The sequence below is a fragment of the Crinia signifera genome, chromosome 7 (assembly GCF_055691185.1).
Source record: "Crinia signifera chromosome 7, ASM5569118v1, whole genome shotgun sequence".
NCBI classification, from domain to species: domain Eukaryota; kingdom Metazoa; phylum Chordata; class Amphibia; order Anura; family Myobatrachidae; genus Crinia; species Crinia signifera.
In genome coordinates this window covers 127,954,611-127,969,068 of record NC_139223.1, presented here as the reverse complement: position 1 = coordinate 127,969,068, position 14,458 = coordinate 127,954,611, and the positions used below count along the sequence as shown (strand labels likewise).

Genomic DNA, 14,458 nt, shown 5'->3' with positions numbered 1-14,458 from the left:
TCCATGCCCGGACTTCTGTGTGTGAGAGCTGTGGGCACTCGCACACAGAGGCTGCACATGCGCATAAAAGCAATACAGTTTACAAAAAGGTGTCCAGGCGCCTTTAAGAGTGTTTTTTCTAATAAGCTGCTGCTTTGTTGAGCTGTATAGTCAAACACCTCAGGGAATGTACAGAAAAATTGGGATGTGGAAGCAGCGCAATAGTATAGTAGGGTGTTTTTGAGTCAGCGGCTCCCCACTGGCGGAGGTCACGACACAGGAAAACAGGAGGCTGGGTAGTGATAGGGGTGTGTGGGCATAAGGGGGACTAAAGAGGAGGGTAGGAGACACTGTGCAGCTTCTGCCAGTGGGTGAGGGTCCAGAGTGGCAGTGAGTCAGTGTCTCCTCTTACTGGGTGGGAGTTACGGTGCATGAGAGCAGGTGGCTGGGTGGTAAAGCATGATAGGGGAATGTGGGCAACACAGGGTGAGCGGGTCCCCACTAGCGGAAGTTACGGGGCAGGAGAACAGGAGGCAAGGCAGTGATAGGTTTGTGTGGGCATGAGGAGTAGTAAAGGTTTTTGGCTGTTGCAGAGTAGGGATGGCCATTGCTGCAGGCGCCATCGATGGTTGGCATTGATGGCGATTTTGCACCCTGCCATCGATAGTAGTAAAATATTACTTGGATAACCATCGATTGTTGTAGCTATCGATTGTCATCCAATATATCTGACTGAATAGGCTGTGGGTCAATCAGAACTCGGTGGCGGGTCTTCCGGGTGTGGGGGGGGGGGGGGCGTGTCCCGGCACCTTAAAAAAAATTGAAACCTGATCGGTTCTCCTTTGCCATCAATGTAGGGAAACTATCTGGTCCTCCCACATCAATGGCAAAAGTATTCAACATCGGCCATAAACCATCGATGATTTGAAATCATTGATGGTTGATGGGCATCCCTAGAATTGGAGAAGGGTGGGGGACAGTATGCAGCTCCCGGCAGTGGGTGAGCGTCTCCTCCCACTGGGAGGGAGTGAGGGTGCATGAGAGCAGGAGGCTGTATAATAGTGGTATGTGGGCAAGACATTGATAAAAGTTGCTGGTGCAGGTGCAGAGGACCGTGGGGATACTTCTGGCTTCTGCCAGTGGGGAAACCTGCGAATCGCAGGAGGGAGGGTCACGGGGGGTGTGTGTGTGTGTCACCTGGTGGCTGTGGAGTAATGGTGGATGGTGGGCGTGTACTGTAGCCCTGGCTGGGCGGGGGGAGGTGATGTCAAGGGGGTGGTGGTGTGTATCACACTGGTCTTTTCCCTAGGGGGGGCGGGTTTGTGTAGAACGCTGGGTGGGAACGTTAAACACACAGGGGATGAGTGTCTTTTCCCTAGGGGGGCGGGTTTGTGTAGAACGCTGGGCGGGAACGTTAAACACACAGGGGATGAGGGGTAGATTTATTATAGCGGCGCTAAGAGCGCCGCTATAACAGTTCCTGCTTCGCCTCATTAGCGAGGCGAAGCAGGAGGAGACACCGACAAGATGTATCAACATCTTGCCGGCCAAAGCAGGGGAGCGCTAACTCCCCCCTCCGGTGATGTCCCCTCCAGCTGACAGTGCATCAGTTAACACTGACGCGCTGCCTGCTTCTCCCCCGGCTGGCTCACTGCGCATGCGCGGGATCTCGCTACTCACGCGAGATCCCAGCGCAGCTCAGAGCCAGCAGCAGGGACAGCGCTGTCCCTGCTGTAGGTATAGGGCATCGCCGTTTGCAGCTGTCGAACTCGACAGCTGCAGGCGGCGGAACGGTCAGCGATGCTGACCGTTCATAAATTAGGCAGGAGGCAGGCGCGCAGCACGAAATATCATAGCTGCGCTACGCCTCCTGCCCCGCACCGCCGCACGAAAAACACCTGCTCAGCGGGTGTCATAGATAAGGGGAAGCGCTATCCCCTGCTTTAGCGCATGGGGATAGCGCATATGCCCCTTATCGTCCAATAATAAATCTACCCCTGAGTGTCTTTTCCCTAGGGGGGGCGGGTTTGTGTAGAACGCTGGGCGGGAACGTTAAACACACAGGGGATGAGTGTCTTTTCCCTAGGGGGGCGGGTTTGTGTAGAACGCTGGACAGGAACGTTATACACACAGGGGATGAGTGACAGATCTGGCTAAATATATAAGAGATATGCAGGACTGTGAATTAATAATTATTTATTTAAAAAAGAAAAAACACATTTAAAAAACACATTAAAATCAATTAATATGTCTGAGAAGGAATTGGTATTGCAATTGAATCAGACTTAATTGCAATACCAATTCCTTGTCAGACATATTAATTGTGTTTAATGTGTTTTTTATTTTTATTAAATAAATAATTATTAATTCACAGACAAGTCCCGCATATGTATACATAATTGTAATACAGCGCTGCTTCCACATGCGCATAAAAACCTATGCGCATGCGCAGTTGCAAACAGTTGGTCCCCTGTGCAAATGTGCGGGGGAACAATTGAATCTGAGTAACCCCCATGTGTATGCACCTTTACACCAACTTAATTGCAAAGCACATTTTTTTCTCAAATGGACAAAACCATGTGCACTACAGGTGTGTCACTGTAACATGTGCAGAGTTAGTTTTGGGTGTGGTGTTGCAGTAAAAGTTTAAGCAGACAGAATTTACCCTGCACAGAAAAAATAAATTGAACTCACCCACACCAATCAATCTCTGTAAATTTGCCCCACCCACAGTGCACATGATTTCGTCCATTTGAGAAAAAATGTGCTGAATAAGGCCCAATATTTCTAAATTGTACATAATCCGCATAGGTTAACCTTTAAACAGGTTCTAGCATTGGATATTTGTGACAGCTATATATTATATTTTTAAAATATTGATATTGTTGACAGTGCACGCTGGGGTTTACATTTTTATTAAATGTCTATTCCTATGCAAGTTTCATAATCTGTTTTTTTCCAGATCCGATCTTTTGTGCGCCAGATCCTGGAAGGCTTAGATTATTTGCACCATAAGAGCATTCTGCATCTGGACATTAAGGTGAAGTAGTCATTTCTTTTTACTTACTACTGACTACTAACTACTGACCTTTTGATTATAATTCTGATCTTGGAGGGAGTGGGGTATGGGTAAAAACCGGACCAGGACAAGACCCCGGACCGCCGGACCAGACATCAAACTCTGCATTTTAAAACTTGTAGCGTGTCGTCCCCCCCCCCCACCTCCCCCCCTCGGACAAGACACTACAAGCTCCGGACTGCAGATTTTGATGTCCGGTCTGGCGGTCCAGGGTCTAGTCCGGGTCCGGATTTTACATAGTCCCGAGGGAGTGCACTATAGGAATAGCAACATGTTTAGAGGCATCAGTTTCTATATCTAAAGCATATAATTTAACACAGCATGCACACATGAGGAATACAGTAGCCACTGCTACTTACCAATCACTGCTGTCTTGCGTGTGCACTGGATACCAACCGGTAACCCCCCACCCCCATAGCTCAACAAAGGGGACAAGAGATAAAGGGTCACAGGGGCAAATAAGAAACAGGGTAAGGGTTTGTGGCACACAGAGGAGCAGGAGGGAGGCAGGAAAATACAGCAAGGCTCAGCAGGGAAGAGAGAAGCAGTATATTAACCCTTTGAGTGCCAAAGTTGCTGTGAGTGATCCTCAAAATATCTGCTAAAAATGCCGGCACCGCTGTTCTTTTAGCAGGGCCGTAACTAGGGGGGGGGGCTAGGGGGTCACGCGCACCGGGCGCTGGAGGGTGGGGGTGCTAGTTTGGTGTCCCGGCAGCGTGGTCCCTGGGATGAGCAGCGGGGGTCCGGGGACTGGTGGGTTAACGCCAGGTCCTAGCGGGGTCCCGGGGACTGGTGGGTTAACTCCAGCTCCTAGCGCTGCCGGACGGTGGGCGGGAGGCAGGTTTTGAAAAGACTTGCCGGACGCTGATTGGCTGAATTCAGCCAATCAGCGTCCGGCAAGTCTTTTCAAAGTCATCAGCGCTTCCCGCCGCCAGGCAGATAGCGCCCACCGCCCGGCAGCGTTAAGAGCCGGAGTTAACCTTCTCCAGTCCCCCGGACCCCCGCTGCCTGACCCCAAGGCAGTGATTTTTTTTTTATTTTTTTTTGTGGGGGGTGGGGGCGACCAAATGACTGCCGACCCGGGCGCCGAAACACCTAGTTTCGGCCCTGCTTTTAGTATAAATAAATGCAAACACCGTACAGCCGTCAGTGACCTGAAGTTTCATAATTTCATAAATACTGCACCTAATAAAGGAACGGCCGCTGTGAGCGGCACTGTCACTATTTAATGGATATGTTGAGGATCTCTCACAGCAACATTGGCACTCAAAAGGTTAATAAAGAGGGTTTGCTTGGCAATTTTCCCACCTATTTTGAAAAATTCCCAGGGCACCCAAATGGTTAGAGAGGGGCATGAGAAAAAGAAAAACAAGAACGAAAAAAGGGATAAAAAGATGGTAGTAAAGATATATACAGAAAATAGTAATAGATAAAGAAACGTCCGCTATCGGAAAACGTGCCCACTGCCCACTGCTATGTCCCCCATCGAATAAAGCAGCAGGGATAGAATTCCCCCCTTAATCTCCATATGTGTGTGCAGCATTTGCAGTCACCACTTACTTTCTGCAGAGCATTTACTGACATATGTCGGAATCAGGGTCAGTAAGTGACAGGAGAGCGCAAGGACAAAAGCTCATTTTAATTAAGTTTATCATTTATTTATTAACAGTTCCTTATATAGCGCACACATATTCTGCAGCGCTTTACAGAGAGTATTTGAGCATTCACATCAGTCCCTGCCCCAGTGGAGCTTACAATCTATATTCCCTACCATATGTACACACACTCAGACATTCTAGGGTTAATTTGTTGGGAGCCAATTAACCTACCAGTATATTCTTGGATTGTGGGAGGAAGCCAAAGTACCCGGGGGAAACCCACGCAAAAACGGGGAGAATATACAAACTCCATTAGGGCCATGGTGGGAATAGAACCCATGACCTCAGTGCTGTCAGGCAGCAATGCTAACCATTACACCATCCGTACTGCCCTCCCTGGGTTATGACAGGGTTGCCGACCCTCCCGGAATTTGCGGGAGTCTCCTGAAAATCGGGTCCTTCCTCCCGGCCCCCGGAAGGGTGGGCAACCCTCCCGGAATCAGGGGAACCCCCACTGAGCCCCCGATCGCGGCATTTATATGCCGCAATCCGCGGGTCTCAGGGGAGGGGGCAGAGCTAAAACGGCACAATCGTGACGTTTTAGCCCCGCCCCCTCCATGGATATCAGTTATTTAGTCTATTTCCCGGAATGGGGCGGGTCATTACATCACGGTTAAGCCCCGCCCCCAAAAAAATCGAAATGAAAGATTCCTCTCCGGGCTTCTCCCGGAGAGGATTTTCTGAAAGTCGGCAACCCTGGGTTATGATATGCTGTACAGTATGGAATTTTTAAAGGGAAATGTTTAACGATAATGTTAAACTGTTACTTTTTCTTCTTTTTGCAGCCAGAGAATGTTCTCATGGCAGACACCATCAGTGATCAGATACGGATATGTGACTTTGGTAATGCCCAGACGCTCACATCCGGGGAACCACAATACTGCAGATATGGAACCCCAGAATTTGTGGCTCCAGAAATTGTGAACCAGATGCCAGTTTCTGCTGTTACCGATATATGGTACTTCGGAGGCAAATAACAAAATGGGAAACATTAATAAGATGTGTGGCCACTGAGGGAAATATACTCTTACATAGCCTATCTTTTATCTAATTTTTTGTTTGTCCTTTTTTAACAGGCCGGTTGGTGTTCTTGCATATCTATGGTGAGAAGTCACTCTTTCTATATTTTAGATAATTAGAGTGATTGTAGTTTATTATTAAATATACTGTATGTCCTTTATTCCATTGCTTAGCATTATTGTCTTGTAGTGCTGTAGCTACAAGTCATATCTGTGTGTAGTCTGTATGTTTTCCATGGAGCGATTTGTTTATGATGTCGACATTCTGGAAAATGATGATCTGGACAAAGGGCCTGATTCAGGATTGCTCGCTCAGCAGTGTTCGTTCAATGCTTAGCAAGCGGTTAAACACCACCTACATAAACACACGCCACCAGCGACGCCCGCATCCCCACGGTAACATGCGAAGGTACTTGTCCGACCATTAAATGATTTCTCCCCCTTTGGAAATAAAAGTCAGTGAAAACTGACTTTAATTTACGCCACTATCCGCCAAAGGCAGGGCAGGCACTGATGTCACGTGATGTCAGCCTCCCAATCCGAACAGGGAACGCCGCACCTGCATTCCCATGGCCTAGCGTTTTCATGGGGGCACCCATAAAACGCTGTACGTTCCCCTCCAGCCGCCCTCTGTTTTTGTGCAGGAGAGAATCCCACCTTTTTATACATTAAAAGGTGCAAGTTTGTTCCAAAACTCGGCCAATGTCGTAGCCTGCAAGTTAATAAGTTTAAGGCTACTATAGTGTGCGATTGTGATTCTGTTTTCTAGAATGGAAACGTCCACATTGTAATGTGACAGAAGCATGCACAAAGCAGTGCATCTGTTGGGAAAAGTTAAGAAAGATGATCCTGGTTGTAAAAACACAGGGGGGGGATTTTGTAGGATCCCCCTGTAATTTTAAAACTAGCACTGGGCTCCACTAGCCAGGTAGGTAATACCACAGATGGGGGACACGTTTACTCTGTTCCCTGCGTTACCATAACCGCTCATCAATCTTGTGGTTGCTTTCAATTAACCTTGTGGATTTTCCCCATAGAAGCGTACAGGCTGCTCTTAAGTGACAGCTCAGCAGCACTATAGGAATCAGGAGAGAGCTAATATGTGGATCTCCCTGATTGGCTTGTGGGTCCACCAGTGACCAATGTCATGTAGAGGCCCGCCATGGAATCCATGTGCAAACAAGGAGCCACACTCCCCCATGATACCCCAGCCAGTTGGGGGTATTGTTATGGCTACAGGGTTATTTTCAAAAATATAGGGGGACCATTACATCTTTTTCAGAAAAAAAAAAAGTTGGAACCGATCAAAGAGCCCATGCTGGCGGTAGGGATACCCTACCACCCCTGTATTTCTACAACCAGGAAAAACGTAATGAGCCTGGGCTAGGTTGGGGGAGGGGGGCCCCACATACTTTTTGTACATTTATATTAAACTCTTTTGCATACTTGCCTACTTTTGAAAACCAGTTTCAGGGAGATTATAGATGGTAATGGAAATTTGTGCAGAACCCAATTGAGGGGGTGTGTCATGCTCAAACCAATGGTTGTGTCTAGTTCCATTTATGGAGAGATTCTGAAAAGAGATTGTGAATGTGGCACCTAGAAGCGTGGGGTGTGTATTGCTACATCTGAGAGGTATCTTTTAATATGACTTATATCCAAATGTAAATGAGCCCCAAAGCAGTTAGTAAGGCTTACTATACTTAGTAAAGTTCTGGGAAATGGTGCTGATGATTCAATATAAATGTATCTATCACTCATTCCTTTTTTCCCCAAACATGTAACAGTGTAATGTGGGCTAGGTGAAATGAGGGAGATTTCTAGACTAATGAGGGAGAGAGGGAGATTGCTTTTATTTCAGGGAGTCTCCTGCAGAATGCAGGAGGGTAGGCAGCTATGCTCTTTCGTTACTTTCACAGGCATAAGCATGCACATATCTCACTGATCTGCGCTTACTTCTGTCATATTCGCCACTTAGAAACAACTGAGAGCAGTAAATGCCCAAAGCATGGCAAGCAAAGCGACGACCTACGCGCCACAATACTTGGGGGTCCATGTCGACAGGTGTTTTTGACATCTACATAAAAAAAAACCTTGAAAAGCTCATGTTGACATTTTCATGTGTCTACCTTGTTCCTGTGGACCTTTTCCATGTCAGACTTGTGCCTACAACATTTTAGGGTTGACCTAGACCTGGGATGTCCAAACTATGGCCTTCCAGCTGTTTTGAAACTACAAGTCCCATCATGCCTTGCCACAGTTTTGCTATTAGCGAATGCTAAAACTATGGCAAGGCATCTGGGATGTGTAGTTTCACAACAGCTGGAGGGCCACAGTCATGCCTGAGCTAGACACTGTCGACTTCATGATCCTCTGCTTTCACCTCTGTAAGCGTGCCAGCAGTATCTGTCTTCTGTTGGTAGTGCCTGCAATAACCTTGGTTTATCAAAAGGTGGCACTGCACTCATGTTCTTTTTATATATTTTTCAAACAAAATTAAGTGGTACTTATATGTTAGTTGGGCGTCCACTATAGTTAGTACGCTCATACCCCCACTATCCATGTCGGCATAGAGCGCAGCGAGCCACCGAGCCCGAAGCGTGGCGAGCGTACGCAGAAAACTAAGCAAATAGCTTAGTGGGCGCCCAGCTAACATATAAGTACCAATTAAATTGAATTAATTTGTATGGAATTTACCATAATGATCTAATTATTATTACAAAAATAAGTTTAATATTCGATTAATGTGTGAACTGTATTTTAACCTGGAAAGAAGTAGCCATGATGCAAGTACTAGGATGGTATTTGTGCACATTAATAGTGTCATGTGTTTTGCACTCTTACAGCCTCACCGGAGTGTCCCCTTTTGTGGGAGAAAATGATTATACCACCCTGATGAATATCCGAGGTTACACGGTAGCATTTGAAGAAAAGATGTTTGCGGATCTCACACGGGAGGCCAGAGGATTCCTAATTAAGGTCTTGGGTAATGAGACACTGTGAGTAATACCAGTGTAAATGCCAAACATAGGAGTAATCACATAGATTCCAGCAGATAAAGTGTAAAAGAATATCCAGTGCTCTGAAATATACTTTATACATTATTTAGTGAATGTCATTCTACCTTGTCTCTCTTTATCTAGAAGAACAAAAGGCCTTACCTTGGTTTTTGGTGAATGCACACTCCAAATAGATTTTACCCATGCAATAAGTAATTAATTTACTCCATTTACACAATGTTATATTAAATGGATAGAAATCTCTTTTAAGATGCGCACACACTGGACAATATAATAACCAATATTGCTTATTTTGGCCTTTCTGAACAAAGCCATATTATTATTAATAGTATTATTATTATTATTACTACTATTAATAATAATAATAATAATAATAATAATAATAATAACAATAACAGTTATTTAAATAGAGCACACATATTCCTCAACACTTTACAGAGACTATTTGAATGTTCACATCAGTCCCTGCCCCAGTGGAGCTTCCAATCTATATTCCCTACCACATATACACGGGAGCCAATTAACATATCAATATATTTTTGGATTGTGGGTGGAAACCGGAGTACCTGGAGGAAACCCACACAAGCACGGGGAGAATATACAAACTCTGCACAGTTAGAGCCATGGTGGGAATAGAACCCATGGCATCAGTGCTGTGAGGCAGTAACACTAACCATTACACAGGCCATGCTGCCCACATCAATTTTTTTTTCCGAGACTGTCAAGATAAATTAGGCCCAATTAAAGTACTTTTTATAATTTACTAAACAAGTTGGTACTTGTTTCCTAGCACGGCCACAACGATTTAGATCGTTGTGGTCGGAAGATAAAAAATCGGATCGATCGCATCGCATGCGATTTGGTCGCATGCGATGCGACCGATCCGACCGACCGATTTTTCACCCGATTTTTTTTTTTTTTCACCCGATTTTTTTCAATTGCCCCCCCAAATGTTACTAAGTGGGCTAGACCCCACGATAGACGTCAACCCGAAGCGTGGCGAGCGCAGCGAGCCCGCGAGGGGCGTCGGTGCGCGTCCTCCGACCTTTTCATTCCCCTACTATCCACGTCGGCGTGGAGTTGAGAATATACAGTGTGGCGAGCGCAGCGAGCCACCGAGCCCGAAGCGTGGCGAGCGCAGCGAGCCCCGCGAGGGGACGCGTATAACTTCACAGGTATACGCGTCCCCTCGCGGGGCGCGCTGCGCTCGCCACGCTTCGGGCTCGGTGGCTCGCTGCGCTCGCCACACTATATATTCTCAACTCCACGCCGACGTGGATAGTAGGGGAATGAAAAGGTCGGAGGACGCGTACCGCCGCCCCTCGCGGGCTCGCTGCGCTCGCCACGCTTCGGGTTGACGTCTATCGTGGGGTCATGGCGGGCACATAAAAAATGTGAAATGGGTCATATTGGCCCATTTCACCTTTTTTATCATTTTTCACTATGTGAGATGGACTTAATCAAGTCCATCTAATCTTGTGCCATTATAATGGCACAAGACCGACGCAATCCTCCCGATTTCAATGTTAAACGATTTTTTAACATTGAAGTCTATGGAAAAATCGGGTGAATCGGTCGGTCGCATCGCGGCCGATTTTAATTGGTCGCGACCGACCGATTGACCCGATTTCTGTCATTCAAAGGGAAAAAATTGTAAAAAATCGGCCACATCGTGAGGATCGTGTCCCTTAATTAAGAGCCACGATCACTCACGATTGTGGCCGTTCTAGGAAACAAGTACCAACAAGTTTGCATACAAAGAAAAGACAGTGTCACATACTGACAGAAGAAAGTACAAAAGTCAAGGCAAAATACAAATGTGAGCTTTTAGTACATATTAGCAAGGTGCCAGTCAGATAGACCCAACAGATAGGAAGGCCCAGTATCAGCACCATCCATGTATGTGAAGCATAGCTATCCTTGGGATGTAGCACTAGAGCTCTTCTCCGCACCCACTTAGCTTTGGGTACGGTGTTAAAATGTAAAATTATGAATAATATTGTTTTCTACAGTTGGACTATGGATTCCCGGGCATGATGGCAAATGCCGCAAATACAGATGGAGCCAGCCTGCCCGATCGCCAGATTTCATGTGCTGGAGCAGGCTGGCATATAACAGACTGGCTGACTGGGACGTGTGAGCGCCTTACTCGCTCGTGCATCCCCATCAGCAAAATGGTGGGAAGCAGATATAAAAGGTTTCCCTGCCCATTTCCGCTTCAGGGAGATGAGAAGGGGCAGGCTGGGGGCAAAGCAGCAAGATGCGGGGAGACGGACGGAGGGCTCTGACAGAACAGGGCGCGCGTGTGCCCTGTACTGTCGGAGGACGGCGGCGGGGGGGGGGGGGGGCATAGCGATCAATCATATTTTACTTCTTATTTATTTAGCACCTTCTAGAAGATAATAGATAGATTCTGATTGGTTGCTATGGACAACATCCCATCTTCAATAGAACTCCCATTTTAGTAAATTTGCCCCTTAGACCTTGTGCCTCAATTACAGTAAGACATTGTTTCCAATGACCCCGCTGTAATTCACATTGGGACATCATGCTGTTTTTTTTTTTTTTTTTAAATGTTCCCTGCTCCAGTCAATGCAGATAATACACTGGGAATGCATTGAGGCCAGTGAAGTGACCTCCCAAACACAAGTAAAACTGCATGTCACAAACTAGACGGTTACGGTATAGATGATAGACAATGTCTAGGTCGACAGTTACTAGGTTGACACCTAAGAATGGCTGACATAACCTAGGTCGACATTGACAGAAGGCCAACACAAGCTTAAGGTTGACATGAACATAGCTGACAGGAGTAAGGTCAACATGAGTTTTTTCAGGTGTTGGTGTCTATGTCGACATATGTCCACATGGACACCGTATAAGTGTAATGTGTCTCCTGGCATGGCTCTCTACACTCGCCATGCTTCGGGCATGCTTTTATAGTCTCACTCTATGCTCACTTGGATAGTAAAGTATGAAAAACCGCCTTTAAAAAAACTTTTGCCAACCATATTCCTAGGGTATGTCGACCATTCTTAAATGTTGACCTAGTCACCGTCGACCATTATTGGTCAACCTAGACTTTGTTGACCCAGGGACTGCATACCCACTAGATGTTATGGTCCAAAGAGAAGCTTGCAGAATATAGATAGTGGAAATTGTCAATGTTCTGTAATATGTCATTAACCGTTTATGTTTCCTTTGGGATAGGCGGCCCAATGCTGAAGAGAGTCTGGACCATCCATGGTTTAAGGTGAGTAGCTTTCCTCAAGAACTGCAGTTATTTTACTGCTCTGCATGTTCCTGTTCTGTTATATGGGTAGCATAATAGTGGAGCACTTACAGATGGAGCCGGGCTCCCTCTTGCTGGTGAATCGCCAGACTGTCTCCGCTGGAGATCCACCAGCAGCGAGGCGCTCCATCTGACTGAGACGCGCGTTCGTCGCACACGCGTCTCAGTTTCCGGGTGGTGGGGCTATGGGAACCCTGTCCGTCTCCGCTTCAGGGAGACGGACAGGGTTAGGGGGGGGTGCGGGGAGGCGGTGGGGACCCCGGGGGAAGATGCGGGGACCCGGGGGAAGCACCGTCGGAAGGGGACGCGCGCGCATCTCGTGTGCGCGCGTCCCCTTTCGCATATCATATTGTGGCTGGCGGGGGATGGCGGCTGGCGATTCTGCCGCCATCTCCTGCAAAGACCAGGCCGGCTCCATCTGTATGTAAAAAAAATATTTTTAACAAAATTAGGACTCAGGACTCAATTAGTCTCAATCCTTAAATATTTGCTCATTGATGTTTTAGAGTATGCAAATGAATGAAGGTAATTCAATTGCTTTCAATAAAAATACGGCGTTATTCGAGTGCAGGTTGATTCTAGGCATCTGGAAGCTCCTTCAAGTGTGTATCTGGAATACAGATGGGCTAAGAAGAGAAAAGGAGGCTGACATACACATAAGGGGGTGTAAGAATGGTACAGAAATACATAATCACAAGAGGTTAAGAGGAAACACATATGGGGAGTCATAGGGGGAAATTTACTAAGATGGAAGTTCTATTTCACCTGGTATGTTTCTATGGGCATCAGATACAACCTATTACCTTATAGAAGGTGCTAAATAAATAAAAAGTAGCTCTGATTGGTTGCCCATAGCAACATCCCATGTGAAATAGAACTCCCATCTTAGTACATTTCCCCCATAGAGACAGGCACACAAAGGGAAAAGTGATGTGAACATACTTACACACATACAAAGTGGAGAGGGGTGGGAAGAACCACATATGGGAGACAGAGGGAAAGACATCTTGGCACCTTTACCGTGGAGTATCTAGCTAGTGTTCCAGTTAACCTACACACTAATTCATATGAGTAAATACACACAGACAGAAAAGCTAGCTTATCTTACATAATAAGTAAATACATATAATTGTCTCTTACATGTGAAGCTTGTTGTAACTACTAGTAGTTAATTTATCTGTTTACAGGATTAATATATTTGAATCCATTTATCTATTTTCAGACTTTAGCAAAAGGAAAAAATATCAGCACAGATCACATTAAACTGTTTCAGTCTCGACGCAAATGGCAGGTAGGTTATCAAGACTATTATTATAACTGTGGGGATTGTTAGCAACCTGTATTCATCAACCACAATAGGTACAAAGTAAGATTACACTGATTCATTAAGTATTTTGGTTCATTATATGGTCATTCAGTAAAGTACTTTTTACAGACAGCTATTCTTTATTTCACTGTAGATTTATTTTCTACTGTATGTAGAATATTTAAATGACACTTACTGATAGATACTATGGGCCAAATGTAATAGGGTGCGAGAATCAGAAAGTGAGAGCTTTTGGGAGAGTTTTCTCATTTTTTTAAAGCGGCAATCATTTACACTGCAAATTCAGGTTGATTTGGTCATGCAATTGATTTCTGCTTTAAATAAAATGGGAAAACTCTCCCAAAATCTTTCTGATTCTCACACCCTGTTAACAGGGCCGCCGACAGGGGGGTGCTGTGGGTACAGCTGTCCCGGGCCCAGCCTCTGAAAGGGCCCGGGCAGCTAATTTTTCCCACAGCAACCCTCCGCTGTGCTGCCTGCACTGTGCTCGGTCCTCAGCAGGTCCCGGAGCACAGGCTTCTTCAATGCAGGATGCCGGCAGTCAATTAAAATGATGCACCGGCTTTTGAGCCAATCAGAGCTCGTGGACCGTTAGCCAGTCAGAGCTGCTTCCGGTACACAAGCTCTGATTGGCTCACCAGTCGGTGCTGCATTTTAATTGGCATTGAAGAAACATGTGTTTCAGGACCTGCTGAGTCGGGCGGTAGGTGAAGGGAGGGGGGAGATCGGGGAAGATGGGAGCGCACTGACAGCTCATCTGCCATGGGCAACTCCACGGTGCCTGGCATGGCTGCTTCTGTCCCGAGAAGGTCAGACTACTGCGCAGGCGCAAAAAAAAAAAGGGGGGGGGGGGGGGGGGGGCGACGCCAGACTGGAAATCAGCCCCGGGCCCCTAGTGGCAGCCCTGTCTATAACATTTGGCTACATATATTAATATATAAAAGACCTGTAATACCCTACTTCATTAAGCTGTGTCTCAGCATCTGGCAGGATCCATTGTGGGAGGTGAAAAATACATGTGACCTACTACAGATGTCCTATGATTTGTTCTCCCAGATTTAATTCCCAATAGACAGACAAAGTA

At 46.3% G+C, this 14,458-nt stretch overlaps 1 protein-coding gene across 2 annotated transcripts in view; it reads left to right on the top strand.

Moving 5' to 3' along the window:
• The window catches only part of SPEG (striated muscle enriched protein kinase), a 187,105-nt gene that overhangs the window by 127,599 nt on the left and 45,048 nt on the right, over positions 1 to 14,458 (top strand). For both annotated transcript variants that reach the window (XM_083153761.1, XM_083153760.1), the window contains exons 26-31: positions 2,942 to 3,019; positions 5,502 to 5,674; positions 5,793 to 5,819; positions 8,582 to 8,734; positions 11,966 to 12,008; positions 13,270 to 13,338. In XM_083153761.1, coding sequence (XP_083009887.1) covers positions 2,942 to 3,019; positions 5,502 to 5,674; positions 5,793 to 5,819; positions 8,582 to 8,734; positions 11,966 to 12,008; positions 13,270 to 13,338 — 543 coding nt within the window. The remainder of the gene's footprint in view (positions 1 to 2,941; positions 3,020 to 5,501; positions 5,675 to 5,792; positions 5,820 to 8,581; positions 8,735 to 11,965; positions 12,009 to 13,269; positions 13,339 to 14,458) is intronic.